Source organism: Colletotrichum fioriniae (genome assembly GCF_027942845.1).
Source record: "Colletotrichum fioriniae strain IMI 355084 chromosome Unknown scaffold_9, whole genome shotgun sequence".
In the NCBI taxonomy this organism is placed as follows: Eukaryota; Fungi; Ascomycota; class Sordariomycetes; order Glomerellales; family Glomerellaceae; genus Colletotrichum; species Colletotrichum fioriniae.
This window is the reverse complement of record NW_027076845.1, coordinates 1,173,327-1,189,371: the sequence shown is the minus strand read 5'-3', so window position 1 is coordinate 1,189,371 and position 16,045 is coordinate 1,173,327. Positions and strand designations below refer to the sequence as shown.

At 54.4% G+C, this 16,045-nt stretch overlaps 1 protein-coding gene across 1 annotated transcript; it reads right to left on the bottom strand.

The window, feature by feature from the left end:
* Nucleotides 1-3,211: 3,211 nt before the first annotated feature.
* N0V96_007784 (uncharacterized protein) lies at nucleotides 3,212-6,600 on the bottom strand (the record flags this gene model as incomplete). Its single annotated transcript, XM_053196413.2, has 5 exons — nucleotides 3,212-3,838; nucleotides 3,894-5,615; nucleotides 5,696-5,919; nucleotides 6,007-6,302; nucleotides 6,434-6,600. 5 exons carry the CDS (start codon nucleotides 6,598-6,600, stop codon nucleotides 3,212-3,214), a joined length of 3,036 nt encoding a protein of 1,011 aa, XP_053046064.1.
* Between the last annotated feature and the right edge of the window lie 9,445 nt (nucleotides 6,601-16,045).

Genomic DNA, 16,045 nt, shown 5'->3' with positions numbered 1-16,045 from the left:
GAACGTAAATTAGATCGTAACTAGCGAAAGAAGCAATTTTCTTGTTTTGAATCGCATCGCGGGTTTGAGAGCCCCTATATTATTGTTCAGTGGCAGGATTCTGTCCATCCCTTCTTCAAGATGCATCTGGACCGGCAAATGCAACACGGGGAGATGAAGAGGTCTCCCAGTGCCATCGCATCTAACCCCGTCCCATTATGCCTTGGTCTTTCGCAAGCAGTGAATTCATTAACTGGAGGAGCTGCCCGAGAAATACATGGTGAGCTGCAGTCCACGCTGCTTACCGTTGCCAATTGCTGTGCTCGCCTGAAAATCAAGTTGATATGTATCCTGGTTGTCTATGAAGACTCTCTGTCTTTCGTATTCTGTTGACAGACCAGGAACATCACTTTCCAGCAAGCCCTGTGATATCAAACAACACAGTACCACCACTCTATCAATCCTTCTGACGACCAGAATACCACAGAGAACAACATGGGTCTCGCGACACCTGCTTCTGAGAATGACTTTGGCGACCTCAACACCAACCTCACGACATCTTTCGCCACGGTGATAGACAAGCCCAGGAGGTTCCTTTTCGTCATGACGGACCAGGTCCACGATTAGTAGACGGTCAATGTGCACAGCCTCAACGTGGAGCCAACTTCCTTCTTCCTATTTCCATCACCCCTGAAATGCACCTCTAGCGATTCAAAGTCAGTGTTCGTCTGTGTGTACCAGAAAAGCCAGATGATCTTCAAGAAGGGCCCAGCGCTGTCGATTATGTCTACCTCGGAACATCGTGTAGTGAGCTACAGTACGTTGGAGAAGGCTAGGATTCGTATCGTGTGCGAGTCCTTCGGCAATACGTGATGGGATTCTTAGGCTGCCGGTGATACTCCAGGATATTCTTGACGTAAACGATGGATTGACCTCGGCTCTGTCTACCGAGAGATGGAGAGATGAAACGGCCGTTCATCAGACTCGCGGCACCAGGTATAGGAGGAACAGGCGATGTGCCAAGCATTGAGTAGAAAGTAGTCCCGAACGATGCTCTCGAATTGGCGTCACTATCTAACAAGTGGTTGATTGCTAGTTTCACCTGTGATGAGCGAAGAATGCTGGATCTTGGTTTACGAGGGCCTTCTAATTGGCAAGAAGTCGAGTCCACCGAGGACGGGGGTGGGGGTACACATTAACTAAAACCACACTGATAGCTTTTCGTTGTCTGGAAACGGATAGGACCGTATTTGACATACTCAAAGGCAAGAGAGTCCATTTGTCGAAGGGCGTGTCGTTGAAGTGGCTCGACACGTGACTCGCAAATCGAGACATGCGTGAACATCTGTTGCTATTTACTTGCTTATGAGCTCGCCAGCACCAACAACTCTCGCCGGCGAGGACGTCATGACCAAGAGTACGAGGGACAACCCTCCCCCCTCGGTGTAGGAGAAGATACGATAGGACGGAAGCTTCTTAGGAGAAGGTATTTGCTTGATGCCCGGTCTCGCAGGGGCTGGGAAGACAACTCACGAGATCTCACACATGCCTGACAGATGACCCAACCTCTCCTAACATCAACAATGTCCGGAGTCATCCCAAACCAACCTGGAGGGAGTAAAACAGTACTGTGCGAGTTACCAACCCAGTAATCAACGACTTCATCTGTCCGCCCGTCCCCTCAAGCAAAGACCAACTCCAAGGGGGCCAACGAAACGTCTAAAGACATGTCGTGCATATCGTCTCGTGAAAAGAGTAAGCCCGCATAATCTTTCGTGCTCCAGTCCAAGGAGAAAAGACACAACGTACAGACGGCGTCGGGGAAAAAAAAAGGCATCTTCTCAGTCTTGACCAAGGGTTGGTCCATCCGCACCACCCCTTGGGCCCCCTCGGGCATCTCGCGTTATCGGTACACCCGGATGAGAGGACCGCAAGATTTCAAGGGGTTTGAGAAAGTGTGCGACTTGAGCGATCGACCCGTGTAATCAGGAAAGCGTGAATCAGAAAAAAGCTGGGACACGGGAGAAAATCGTCTTCGTCATCCATCAGGAACATCCATCAGGATGTCGTAAGGAATACACATGAATAACGGCTAACAAACCGCATAGAAGGGGAGGGGGAGGGAAGGGGTAAGCCCGACGTCTCAATGCCCTCATGCCTAAACTCTCATCCCGGGATTCCCGCTTCTCGCCTTTTTCGCCTCTCCTTCTCGCCGCCTCGCGCCCACCCTCCAGGTCCTTCCTCCTCCTCCTCCTCCGTCGTCCCGACTCGAGAGGGAAAAAAAAAAACGTTGCCTGTGGACGGATCTTGACCGTCGTCAAAAAGGGTGGGAACATGGACCACCAACCCACTCATCCTGCACGGCGTTCCCAACAACGCGGGAGAAAGTCCGGAGGTCGGAGAGGTGCGGTGGAGAGAGAGAGAGAGAGAAAAGAGGAAATCAAAGGCAAAGAGAGAAGGACGGCTTACGCATGAAGCGGTCCGAGTGTCTGGTGGTCAGAAACAGCCGTAGTTGCGGAAAAGGTTGAACCTTTGCAGGTTAGGCCCAATGGGGTGTTACATCTCGGACGGGAAGCAAGGGTGTCCAGGGTTTCTTCAGTTCTAGGACTCTTGGGGCCCTGAGGTGTGCTTTTTCCGCCTTGTAATACAGATCGGGCTGAAGGATCCTGTCTCCCAGAGGCTGAACTTTCGATAATGGCACACTTGAGAAGATTGGCAGTAGATGAACATCATGTTGATTTTGGAAGGTGAAGACATGTCACGATGGAAGGAACTTGCAGATTTGTTTAACTTGTTCAGATTTAATTGAATTAACCGACCGACCCTTGACCCGATCAACGCCACAACAATGAACATGATGGTCTTTTTGTTACATTATAGAAAACTGCTCGTGAAAATGGGTCATTAGTGACAGTCGTGTTGATGCCGCCAAATATTACCAAGCGCGTCATCTAGAGGTTGGTGTGTCCCTCGCCTTTCCCTTTCGGCTGGTCTTTCTCTCTCTTCCTCGCACCTAAGAAGATCATCGCCTTCTTCTTTCTCTATAGTGGGATATGGAAAAAAATGATTTCAGAAATGGATTTTTTGTTGTGAAACTCGATGCCGTTCAAAACACGCTTTGTTTGTGACTGCTCTGCCGCGCGCGCTCCTAATAACATGATGTCTAATTTTTGTGTTGATTTTTTTGATTTCATGTTTTGGTCGAAACTCTCCAATGCTCGACTCAGGACGTTTAGCCCTCCTCGACGACGGCGCGGTTGGCAATGTAGAAGCGCTCGCCCTTGTCGTCCTTCTCGTGCTCGAGGGCGACCTTGCTCAGCTGAGTGAGGACGTTCTCGATGAGGGTGTCGGTGACGCTGCGCTTCTTGCGGCCCATGTCGTTGAGGACCCGGAGGTTGGTCAGAACGTAGTAGACCAGGGCCATAACGATGGTGACGGCGACGGAGTAGACGAAGACGACGCAGACGGTGACGAAGTCGGTGCGGCCGTTCTCGGACAGGAACTTGTTGAGCGAGGGAGGGGAGGCGGGTTCGCCGCGGCCGCCAGAGAACCAGCCGAAGACGCAGAAGAGGATGGACAAGACGTCGACGGCGGCGATGGCACCGATGAGCTGGAAGGAGGGGAAGGTGTCGAAGCCACGGGTGACGAAGATGAGCCAGTTCTGGGTGAGGGAGATCTCGAGGAAGAGAATCTCCTGGACGGAACCGTAGTCGTGGATGACACCACCCTCGGTGATGTACATGGTACCGCGGAGAATCCAGGTGCCGGCGGCGAGGAGGGAGCCGAGGACGATGGAGATGATCCAAATCTTGGGCAATTGCCACTCGACGGGACGCTTCTCGAAGTGGGCGTTGTCGTACTATTGATGTTATTAGTGACTTGAAGCAGGTTTGTTGTATGAGACATATACTTACAGCGACAGCAATGGTGGCCAAATCAGCGAAGAGAGCGAGGAAGACAATCAAGTCGGCGCGGACAGTCTCGTTGATGATGATCATGGAGGTGACCAGGTAGATCTCCAAGTGCAGGCAAAGGGCGATACGGTACTGGATGTAGGCCTTCATGCGCTGGAAAATCTGGCGAGACAGCTTAATGGCGGAGACAATGGTGGAGAGACCGGGGGCAAGGAAGACGATATCAGCGGCGGCCTGGGCAGCCTCGGTGGCACCCTCGACGGCAATACCGCAGTCAGACTTCTTCAGGGAGGGAGCATCGTTGACACCGTCACCAGTCATGGCAGTCAAGTGACCACGCTGCTGAAGCATCTCGACGACCTGGTACTTGTGCTCGGGGAACACCTCAGCGAAACCGTCGGCACGCTCGCAGAGATCGTGGATGGAAGTGCCAGCCATGTCGGAGTGAAGAAGCTTGTCGGAGTTGTAAACCTTGGTACCGAGCTGAAGCATGCGGCAGGTCTCGACGGCGATGGCGTGGGCGTCACCAGTGAGCATCTTGACCTGGAGACCAAGAGCCTGGGCCTCGAGAATGGTTTGGCCGGTATCAGAACGAGGGGGGTCGAAGAGGGACAGCATGCCGAGCATCTCCCAGGGACCATCCTCCTCCTTGACGGCGACGGCGAGGGAACGGAAACCACGGCGAGCGAACTCAGCCGCCTTCTCCTTGAAGAGAGCGGACTGCTCCTCGGTGCAGTCGGTGAGGGCGAGAACGGCCTTGGGAGCACCCTTGGCGCAAGTGTAGCGGACACCACGGTGGGTGGCGATGGTGGTGATACGCTTAGAGACGGGGTCGAAGGGAGTGAACTTCTCGGTCTTCCAGCCGTCAGAGATGAGCTCCTTGGCCTTGGGGTAGCGCTTAAGGGTGAGGACGGTGATCTTGTCAATGGGGTCGAGAGCCTTGATGTTGTGGGAAGAGGCAAGGGCGGCGACGGCCATCATCCAGTTGATGTCGACTCCCTCCATGACGAAGGGCTCGCGGACGGACAGCTGGTTGGCAGTGAGGGTACCGGTCTTATCGGAGCAGAGGATGTCGACACCGGCAAGGGACTCAATGGCGGTAAGCTTCTGGACGATAGCCTTCTCCTCAGCGAGGTATGCGGCACCGACGGCCAAGGTGGTGGTGGTAACGCAAGGCAGACCGATGGGGACACCGATGATGAGAAGAATCAGGGCGTAGTGGAGCAAGTTAACTGAAGTACCCTCCTCAGAGACCTCAATGGAGCGGTAGAAACCACCGATCCAGGCGGCGAGGATGAAGATGATGACAAGGGCGAGAAGCGTAGTACCGATGGAGTTCATGATGGCCTTGAAGTGACCCTGGTCCTGGGCGCCCTGAACGAGGGAGGCGGTCTTTCCGACGAAAGAGGCCTGGGCACCGTGGGTGACAATACAGAAAGCCTTGCCGCGCTTGCAACCGGTGGTGTAGTAGCAAGTATCGGTCATGAACTTGTCGACAGCGAGGGACTCACCAGTCATGGCAGACTGGTCAACGGCGACGATGGAGTGTCCGAGGGCGGGGTTGGCGTTCTCCTCATCACCCTCCTCGAACTTCTCGCGGCGGGGGGACATGACATCCTGAGCCTCGAGCTCAGCCTTGTAGGCACTGTAGCCGGCGGGGTTCTCGTAGTCGCAGATAAGCTGGCAATCGGCAGGGACGACGTGGCCTTCCTCGACAATGATCTAGAGAGAGAAAGTTCGTGTAAGTAAGATTGGCTTTTCCCTGGATCGCCGATGCGATAACGAGAGATGAGACGACTTACAATGTCACCAGGGACGAGTTCACGGGCGCGGATGTCTTCTTCTCTGCCCTGGCGGACGACACGAGCCTTCATGGCAATGTCACCCTTGAGGGAGGCGACGACATCGGCAGCCTGCTTCTCCTGGTACCAACCGACAGCGGCGTTGAGCAACAAAATGGCGACAATCAGACCGGCGTCAAGCCAGTCCTGCAGGGCAAAGGCGAGGATAGCGGCACACTCCATGACTGCATTGAGAATTAGCGTTTTGCCCGTGGTGTTTCATGCAGTCCATGCCGGGGACTGCGGCGAAGTGGTTGTTGGCTTGTGCTTACCATAGAGAATGGGACCGCGGAAGAAACCGACGAACTTGAGGAACATGTTCTCCTTCTCGGTGGTGAGTTCGTTCCAGCCAGTGTACTTTCTGCGGCGTTCGACTTCCGTGGGGTCAAGACCTTGCCTCATATCGGTCTTGAGCCAGTCGGCGGGAGTGACGAAGCCGCTGGCACCAGCGCCCTCCTGGGTGGCCTTCTTCCAGAATTGCCATGCTGGCACCTTCTTGGATGTGGCCGCCTCGGTCTCTTCCACCTCAGCGTTGGGGTCCCGGTAGGTGTCGATGTACTTGATCAGACTGTGGTTGAAAGTGCGGTGTTAGTCGCCAGCGTTACATTGGAGAAAGAATTTTGAGCCATTGGGACTTGGAGAAGAGCCAATGGCGTGTAAGACTGGTTTTGGGGGTGATTGTGAAGAAGAAAGACTTACGATCTGTACTCCTCGTTAGTACCACCTTCGCCGGCACCGCCATCAACCCGGTTGTTCCTGGCGCGCTCCTGGATGAAGTTGCCGGTCTCGAGGTCCTGGTCGTCATCCTCGGTGTTGATGGGTTGAGGGTAGTGCTTGTTGCCTCCTTTTCCTATTAAGCCCGCCATTTTGTATGGTGCCATAGAACAACGGAAAAGGAATACAGTCCAGCTGTAGGGGTAGTAGAGGCGAGCGCAGGACAGGTATATATAGGAAGGTAGAGGATGAGTGAGGAGAGAGGAAGGAGGGGCAGAGCAGGGTGAGGAAGAAGGCTAAGCCAGAAGAGATATGAATCACGGTGGGAGAATGGGGCATATTATATTACATCTGTCAAACGGCGAGGCCGGACTGGTCGAAGAGGTTCCGCGGATGGGAGCAAGAAGATGGGACCAAGGCAAGGCAAGGCAAGGTAAGGAAGGGCATGGGCCACGGCCCCCAGGGTGGAAGGGGAAGAAAAAAAAAAAGGTAGACTGGCATTGTGGCATACTCCATACTCTCCGTACTTTGGTACCCTCGCGCGGCAATGGAGAGGCAAGAAACAAGACGAGAGGCAAGAGACCGCGGCGTCGGCGTGTATGAGCTGTGTGGTAGGTGTGTGTGTGTGTGCGTGTGTGAACAAGGGACCGGCGTGTAGCTGCGTACCCCGTCTTGCTCGGATCAACGCCAAGAAGTTGCAAGCATCAAAACAGATGCGGGTGAGGGAAAACCCACACACTGTGACCGGGCGAGCGATGTCGATGCTATTTCGAGCAAGGGTACGGATACAGAGTAGAGACGACGGGACATTTTTGCCGCTGGGCAAACGTCTGGCGCAAGAGCAGGAGCAGAAGGGAGCAGCAGCAGTAGTACATAGGAGCAAAGATAAAAAAAAAACTGGAGCGAGAAAGGCGTTGTCTGTCTGTCACTGCCAGTATGTACCACTGTGTACGAAGTACAGCTTAGCTGCCGCTAGAAAGACACTGACAAGACAAGAGACGAGGACTTCGTGCCGAAGAACTGGGGAGCTACACTAGGACGAGCTGGCTGGCAGGGCAATCCAGCCTACTACGGCGTTGGACGTGGGGACCTTTGGGACCCGCGTTCCTTTCCATTAGCTTTGCGGCTTGCGGCTGGCGGGCTTGCTTGCCTCGCTCTCTCTCTCTCTCTCTGTCTCTCGTGTGTGTGCTCTGTGCCGTCACGCCGTGCTATCTCTCTCTTTTTTCTTTCTCACGCTTCCATGTCTCGTGCCTTTTTTGGGGCCAAGCCTCTTCCTGTGTGGAAGAATATTGGCCAGCTTCTAGCGTAAATTTGGTCCCCCAGATGCCCCATTAGACGGGCCGACCTATCAAGACAGAGACAACTCGCTGTCTCATCTGCCAGGATGCGAGGATGGATATCTGACAACAAGGGGAAGCCAGCGTGAGTCGTGCGTTTCGAGGAAGAAACTCTGTAGTGACTTGCCATTGTATGGGGGTTGAGGGTGAAGATGGGGGTCAAGTTCAAGTCTCTATGATACAAAAATAAAATGCCTCAGTAGCACTACACGGCGTGTCCTGGGGGGTGGTGGTTATGGCGGGATGGACTGGACTGGGCTGGGCTGGCCGCTTGCTGGGCAGGTCAATAAAAAAGATTTGAGGGAAAAAAAGACGACGAGGTCAAAAAGAAGAGGAGCTACTACCGGTACGGATACAACCACGCTACGTACTTGACACAGACATAATTCCGAGATTTCGTCGAGCTCTGCACCGTACGGAGTAGTTCACCTCTGTTCTCGGGCAACCCCCCGCGCGCCGCCGCAAAAAAGTCGAGCTCCAGTCTCCAGTCTGCAGTCTCCAGAGTTCCTTCGGTTGTGAGGTAGTGTCCCATCTGTCTAGTCCATGTTGAGCGCGGACCCGGACACACCCCCCTGCTATAGGACATGTTCCGTGGGTTGAAAGAACAAGAGACGTTTGACTATCTGGGACTGGGACTGGGACTGGGCCTGTTGGAGCAGCAGCAGAGAGAGAAGAGAGTCGGGAGTCGGGAGTTGGGGAGGGGAGGGGGGTCTGAGGGGAGGATTTCCTTTCCCATTGCCCCTCCAATTGGACGACCGCACTCCTTGACCCCTCCAGACTCCAGAGTGAGAGACTTCCATCTGAGAGTCGAGAGTCGAGAGTCGAGAGTCCCGGGGCTACGTACCGTGTACGGTATTCGCAATACGTACTCTTTGTCCTCCACTCCCCATCTCTTTTCGTCCGGCCCCTTGTGGTCGCGACAGTTTCAGCTCTGCTCCGAAACCCACATCACGTGACTCGCATCGCCGCCGCCTCGTTCCCCAATTCCCCCGTCCAAGACCATCAAGAATCCTGAACCCCTCTGGAGTCTGAGCCGGTGAACCCTGGAAAAGCCTTGGTCCACGCGCGATAAGCAACCCAGCACCAAACAGGTAGGTATCTTTGTACCTCTCCGAAGTCCCGCCATCAACCTTACCGCAGATGGCTTGCTCGACACTGGACTCGAGTCTCCGTACGGCGAACCCTTTCTGCTTGGCATCCACCCGCTTTCGCGTCCCGACTTTGCACTATGTAGTGTACGGAGTACTTGCAGACCGACGCTGCATTGTTGGACCTCTTTGCACATCTGCACGGCACTGAGAACCACTTTGCACAGCAGTGCAGTGCGGTGCAGCACCCAGCGTGGTGGGGGTGGAAAACTTCCTTTTGGAGGCACCGAGGCGGCAAGGGTGAAGGACCACCGACGACGACCCAGAGAGGTCTTCGCTCTTCAGGCATTGGACAATGGACGCCACCACTGGCAACTCCAACTCCAACTCCCAACTCCGTCTTGCTTCCGCTGTACAGTGCGGACGGGCACTTGGACGGGCATCTAGGATAGAGCCTCTGCCAAGACTCCAATTGTCATATCCACGTCTTGCCCTCGACTGCGGTGATGCAAGTCTATGTCTGGCCATGGCTCTCGAGACTCAAAGTGAGCAGCGCCAAGAAATCCCCGGAATAGACCGCGGCGAAGGGTGTTTGGTTGCGTGTGAAGAGGGTGGTCCATTCACGATTCGTCGGGTTTTAATAACACAAAAGTGACAGACGGCGGTCAAAGCCCTCTATGTCTCTCTGTCTCTGAGCTCTCACTGTGACACTGCCTCTGCCCCTCCCCCAAGCATCGCCAAGTCTTTCCTTGGAAACACTGTCAAGCGATCTGCCTCGCGACGGGCCTTGAGTTGAGGCTGTACGTGAACCATCCCATCCCTCAAGTGTTGCGCGTTTGCCTTGCCTCTCTGTCTCTTACACTACACACCTGTTAGCGTATTTCTTTTTTTAAGCTCTTCACCGCTGGCGCTGGCACTGCACTGCAGAGGAAATCTTTAACCCAAATTAAGAATTAAAAAAAAAACAAATCCGACCAACGAGATACTCCGGGGAGAAACCTGCCAAGCCTTTTTACCCCCGGCCAAGCCCAAAACCAAACCTCGATCAAAGAGTGCAACGGTATCGTAGTAGCGTGAAGCGTATGGATTTCCTGGAATAGCAGTATGAGTGGTTTCTACTTGCCACGGTACGGAGACTTCAAGACAAGACAGTTTGACGCCATGTGCCGTGACTATCCAATTACGTACAGTATGTACACACACACTGATTAATGTTGGGGCTTATGGATATGGGGAAATGGGGAAGAAATCACCGCAATATTGGATGGGGGTGGGAAATAAATGATTCGGCGACATTCAACCTGCAAAGTCACTTTGCGGGCCAAGGGGGGGGAAAATGAGGCAGATTTTGTGCAGTACGGGCAGCGCATACGATGCGGGATATTGGGGTCCCGTTCACGCGCCGTATGCGTGTGCAGCACTGCAGCTTGTGCGGTGTGCCCGCGGTGTATAATCCCTATGTCCTCATTTGCGCTTGAACCTGGCTTGACCGACTGGACTGGCGTTCATCAAATGCCTCACCCACGGAAGTCAAGAACGCCACCTGGCTCGTTCTGGCCGTATCCCGGGGGAGGACCTGACTGGCCTTGCTCTTGGCTTGCGTGTGGTGAAAGTGGAAGCGCTACGGATACGTCAATCTGCCTAGTTCTCGCATCTCGGCACGCAAGGCAGCGTGTAATACAGAGTAGTCAAGTGGTCTCGACAACAAGATAGGGCCAGCATGGCAGTCGGAGGCGAGATGAAGATGGGTTATGGTTCCAGACGGAGCTGGATGGATGATTGCTGTTCAATGTGGCAAGTCGGCCGGCCCGTTGACCGGTCACTCCTGTCGACGAACCCCGTTCCAACGAAGTTTCCACGACTCCTCCAACACGGATACCCAGCTGTGAATTACTCTCCGACCTCCGACGACTCGACGAGCGAGCGGAAGTGAGGACTCGACTAGTCAGTGGGAAACCGGGAAGACGCCATTGGACCAACGTGGCCAAAGGCGAGATTCGCGCGAAAGAGACCCGTTGGATGATCCGTATGCAATCTCTGGCGTAACACGCTGCAAAGAGTCGCGCTCCGCTGCCGCTGGCCCTTTGCTGCTTGTCGTGCTCGTCTGGCACTGGCGGGAGGAGCCACAAACGTCCCAAGCCAAGCCTGGAGCCCGCCTGGAGCCAGCCTGGAGGAGGAGGCGAGTCCTGACTTTTCCGACTCAGGGACATCGTGCATTGGTGTGTGCGGCATCGAAGGGAAACCGTTCGCGCAATGCATTGCTGGAGCCCATTTCTTTGCCATGGATGGGGGCACCACTAGGTGGGCACCGGTTCGGTTCCATGGAGATGCCTGCCACGATAGGAAAACACTAGCAGCAACGCTAGAATGAAAAGAAGAGGAGTTCCTGGGGCAGCAAGCTGACGAGGAGGGTCCCCTTGCTCCAATGACAAGGCCCCTGCAGAGCCCCAGGGAACCCACTCGATCCCCATCAATCCTCTCGATCGAACAGGGGTTCTGGAGCTTCAGTTGCCGTGGGGTTTCTCTTTTGACGTGCTGCGAGCTGCAGATACGCGGGCTGTGGCCGAGCCTATGCGAATTCACTTTTTGCTCGCTCTTTTTTCGCCGTGTTGCCCTTCCCTCTCATCCTTCTCGTGTCTCTTCTCTCTCCCCGTCGTTGCCAATTGGTGGCCAGTCCTCCCGCCTGGGAACTCAATCTTCGTCCGACCTTTGCTTCTTCCTTTGTCGATTGCGGCTGTGAAAAGTCCCATTGATGTGCTGGACCTGCATGGGAGAGGGTGGCCGGGAGAGTTTATGGGAATCGTCATTGCTGAGGTACGCGCCAAAGTATGATAGTAGTGACAGAACACCCAGCCGGGCCAGCCACGGGGCTTCGTGTGTCTGCTCAGAACTTGAGAACAGACAATTGGGGCCTACAGCGGTAAGAAGAGGCAAGCTTCAGCTTCAGCCAAGCCTCCCCAACCAAGAGTCGCCAAGACATGGCGGGACTAGGCCCCCGGAAGTATGTCTTTCTGTCTGACTATTCTAGCTGGACTCGCTCTCGGTGCCGTGTTCTTCTGTCCGTCTTTCCTTTTTCGAGTGTTCTGCGGTCGTCCTGTCGCTGGATAGAGCGATGCTATTGCGCTTGCCAGACGAACGTGGAAAATCCCATCCAACCTTCGGTGCTTTGGGAGAAAAAGTCCCGCAGTCTCGGTGCAGCAGCCGTGTGGGCGGGAATTTTCGACACACGACAAACACGGCAATTTTGCGGATCCCTTGCAGGCTAGCTAGCCCACCTTTGGCCTGCCAATGCATGTCAACGAATATCCGAGCCGTCATTGGCTGGGATCGATGAAGAAGAAGACGGGACGGGATTGGATTGGCAGTGCTGGGTTGAATGGATCGGTGGACCAATGTTCTGCAACTGTGGGAACTGCGGAATTGTCCAGGGTATGGGTACATTTCAGGTACGGATACCCCTGCTATGTCGGCAATTCGACGTTTCTCCGTCATGGTCTCTTTCCTATCTTTCTCTGTGCCTCTTTGTGTGTCTCTGTCTTTTCCTGATTCGAAGGGGTATGGATGGGATGGGACGGAACGGGGATGCTGTTCCTTTGCTTCTTCGCCTTGCTGCGTCGCGGGAATTGTCGTCGTCGTGGTTGAGTTGAAACAGTCAACACTGTGGAAGATCAAACATCCAAGAAATCTGAAGGGACGAATTGGGACTCTGCAATAGTGCGTCTGTGTGTTTTCTCAACCTCTTTGCCAGGTTGCCTTGGACCTCCTTCATGGTAACCGTAGCGTTGTGTGGCACAGGGATTGGTAGAAGCTTTGGTCAAGACTGACCTTCGCGTCGCACGACCAGGATGCATTCGGAAACAACCGCTTGGCGCGCGATCCGTGATCTGTATTCAACTCGGGAGGAAGATAAGAGAAGGACATAACTTTTTTGGTGCTCGATTGCCTTGTCTTGTGACGAACGTGCCTTGTTGGCCCGGGCTTGGAAGTTAGGCCAAGATTAGTCGATGGCGTGCCTGGATGAGGAATTTCCCAAAGTCGCTGGGTCATTTTGCCGAGGCCTGGGTAGGCATGTGTCCCATGGCCATGTTGGTAGCACTAACTTGGAATTTGCACTCCGTAGACATGTTTGTGTGATTGTATGCGTTGTTGCGTCCATCGCTCGCCCCGTCCGGTCTTCTCTCGGTGGGGCAGGGCATCTTCCTATCTTTCTCCCTCAATGTCGCGGCTCGCTTGACAAAGTAATCTCACGAACAGCCAAGCCTAACCCGGACTCTTCCACTTGGTCTTGGGAACCTGGGGTGGATGAGTGGTCAGTGATTAGTGGTGGATGGATGGTGGATTTACCGCGGCTTCGGTTCTGACGAAAGAGAAGACGGGACCGAAATGGCATTGGCAACGGATTACGGGCCCCCAACTTTCCAAGAAATCAAGGAAATCAGGCTGAAGGGAGATCAAAGGCTCAATGGTCGGGAAAGCTTGGGGTGTGAGTCTCGCTCTCTCTTCGTTTAAACCCGGCTGGTCCTGCATCTCGCGTCATTACCGAGATGCGCACTTTTGGGCCCTGGGCTCTCCTGCCGTGTCTGCCTACCAAAGGAAGCATAGCGCCCATCTCGGTTCACTCCTTCCTTTTGGTGCTTTGCAGCAGTTTTTTGTGGAAAAAAAAGGTTGGAAGGAAACAGTGGGGCACAGTCATGACCATCTCACTTTCCAATTACGACTTGTGACTTGACCATTTGACCCAGGCCTCAACTTGCCAAGATTACTCTAATGAAATCAAAAGCTGGGGGAAATCGGAGTAGTAGGCTGAGTTTACGAAAGACGGGCACTCGTGACAGGCACGCCGCACGACACTGCGACAGGCAGGCAGGCATTCCGTGACATTTGATGATGGAAAGTCAGATATCACAAATTACGCAACGTCCTCCTGCTCAATGCCAACAAACATACATTGGGGCTTTCTTTCGGTTTCCCCCCAACCCCTACCCAGGTTCCAAATTCCCAATAATCCAAACCTCAAGGGCATTGACTTGTCTGATTTGAACATTTCGTCAATTGAGGCTTAGCAATTAGACTCTAGCCTCAAGTGAGAAACCTCTTACTTCTGCCGAGTCGTGAGCTTGGACTGTGGCCGGTAAAATAGCCACTTGCATCGTCATAACCCAAGTCAATTGACCCGAGCCACCGATGGCGCCTATCAAGCGTCGGGTGGCTCTTCCGACTCTGGTTGTTCCCGTTGAGTTATCCGTACACTAGTTGTGAGCCTTGCACTTTCAACAAGGTGCCCTGCCACTCTGCCCTGCCTGCCCTGTCTTCGGATGGCTTGTGCGTGTGCAAGTATACACTACACAGTACTCGAGGCTGTGGGATGCAAGATAAGAACCAACAACAAAACGATGTGTGCAACAAGGGGCCTCGTTCGTTGAGTGGGGGTCCCTTGTACCTGAGTTTCCGTCTCTTGTGCAGAACCACAGCCTGCCGCTTTGTTGGTTCGAGTCGTCCGTACCTCGACCCTGGTCCCGCGCGGCCGACGAAGATTGTAAGACAAAGAACGCCATATCCCAGGTACGATTAAACATGGAAGGACAAGGAGAGGAGAAGAAAAGTCAAGGTCCGGCGAAGGCGACGGAGGCGGTGGTGGCGGCGGAAAACTCAACGACGACGTTCTTGCATCTGCAGATATTTGGACATGCAATTGGCCGATGGGACACGGCGGCCACGACGGATACTCTCGTTGTTACTCCTGCCGTTAAGGTTGGGATCAGGAACGGCACTCCGAACGGCAAGTGCCAAGCATCGTCAAGTACCTACCTACCTTGCCCTGGTGCTTGAGCGACTTCACAGTTCCTGCCAATCCCTTTCCTCATTCAACTGCCTTCCTCCTTCCTGCCTCACCTTGCTCACCTGCCGCGGCTGCCTCACCTGCGGTGATCTGCGAAAGCTGCGGCAGGCGGGCAGGGCTGGACTTGGCTGCGTGTCGGAGAAACTACATCGCTTCTCAGCCTGCCATCACCATCCAACCACAACACCATCGCAGACTTCAAAGCCACGGTCGAAACGCAAGCTCACAATCACAATGTCGTCAATGTCGAGTCGCACAGCCGATTGAGCCTCCTTTCTCTTGGCATTGCCTCTCTCTATTCCTCCCCCCCGGCCTCGTCCAACCAAAACCCCTACACCACCAACGGCATATCACGACATAAACACACATGGCACACACCTATCGCACACCGCACACCGCACGCACCGCACACTATTCGTAGTTTCGTACACACTACATACAAGCACGACGCCACCAGACGCCAACACTGGCGGCGCACCACTGTCACTCTTCAACGGCGGATGTGCCCGTCAACACGATGCCCGCTCTAGTACAGCCGATATCTGCAGATCGGCCACTAGAGGCTTGTATCTCTTCGATGGCGTCTTGTCTTCTGTGCCCTTGACACTTGCTGGTGTCACTGTCACCCATCCACCACCATGTACCCGGCCCCCCCAGCCACTCTACACCCTTCCCTTGGCTTTTGGCAGCGCAAGTCGCGGGAAGCATACAGGAATCGTCTGTGCCTGGCCTGGCCCCGGCCTAGAGTCCCGGACGAGACTCGAGACTGAGAGTAAACGTCGTGGGAGCCGTGGGAGCGTACCTTAGTGCCGTGTCAAAAATGTGTCGCGCTTGTTCGTCTGTCGTCCAAGATCGCCAAATGTTGCCCCAACCCTCCCACACCCCACGTTCCCTTCCCAAGGTTGAAGGCCCCTAAGAATACGACCTCAAAAGATACGGACTGAGATACGACTCCCGCCGAGGTCGATGCGACCGTCTAGTTTCTGGCAGGGTTGCACACACAAGCAGTCAAGTACATACCCAAGATACTCCGTACAGGCGCGCAAAGTTGCAGCCGATGAGCGAACCCCAGAGTTCCTGCATGTCACAACCAGTCAAGGGTTCAACAAGTCTCCTAGCGTCCGCAAAACGCACAGTTCGCCTCATCGACGTGTGTGGTCGGGTCGGGTTGGTGCACGACGGGTACGATACTACGGATACACTGCGGCGGTAGGTGAATGTAACCCTCCACGTTGGAAACGCGGGCCCCTCGTTCAAAACAGAACGGAGCCATCTCTGCACCCGGGAATACGCCGTAGACTTGTGGAGTCCCCTAGGTGTATTGGGACGACAC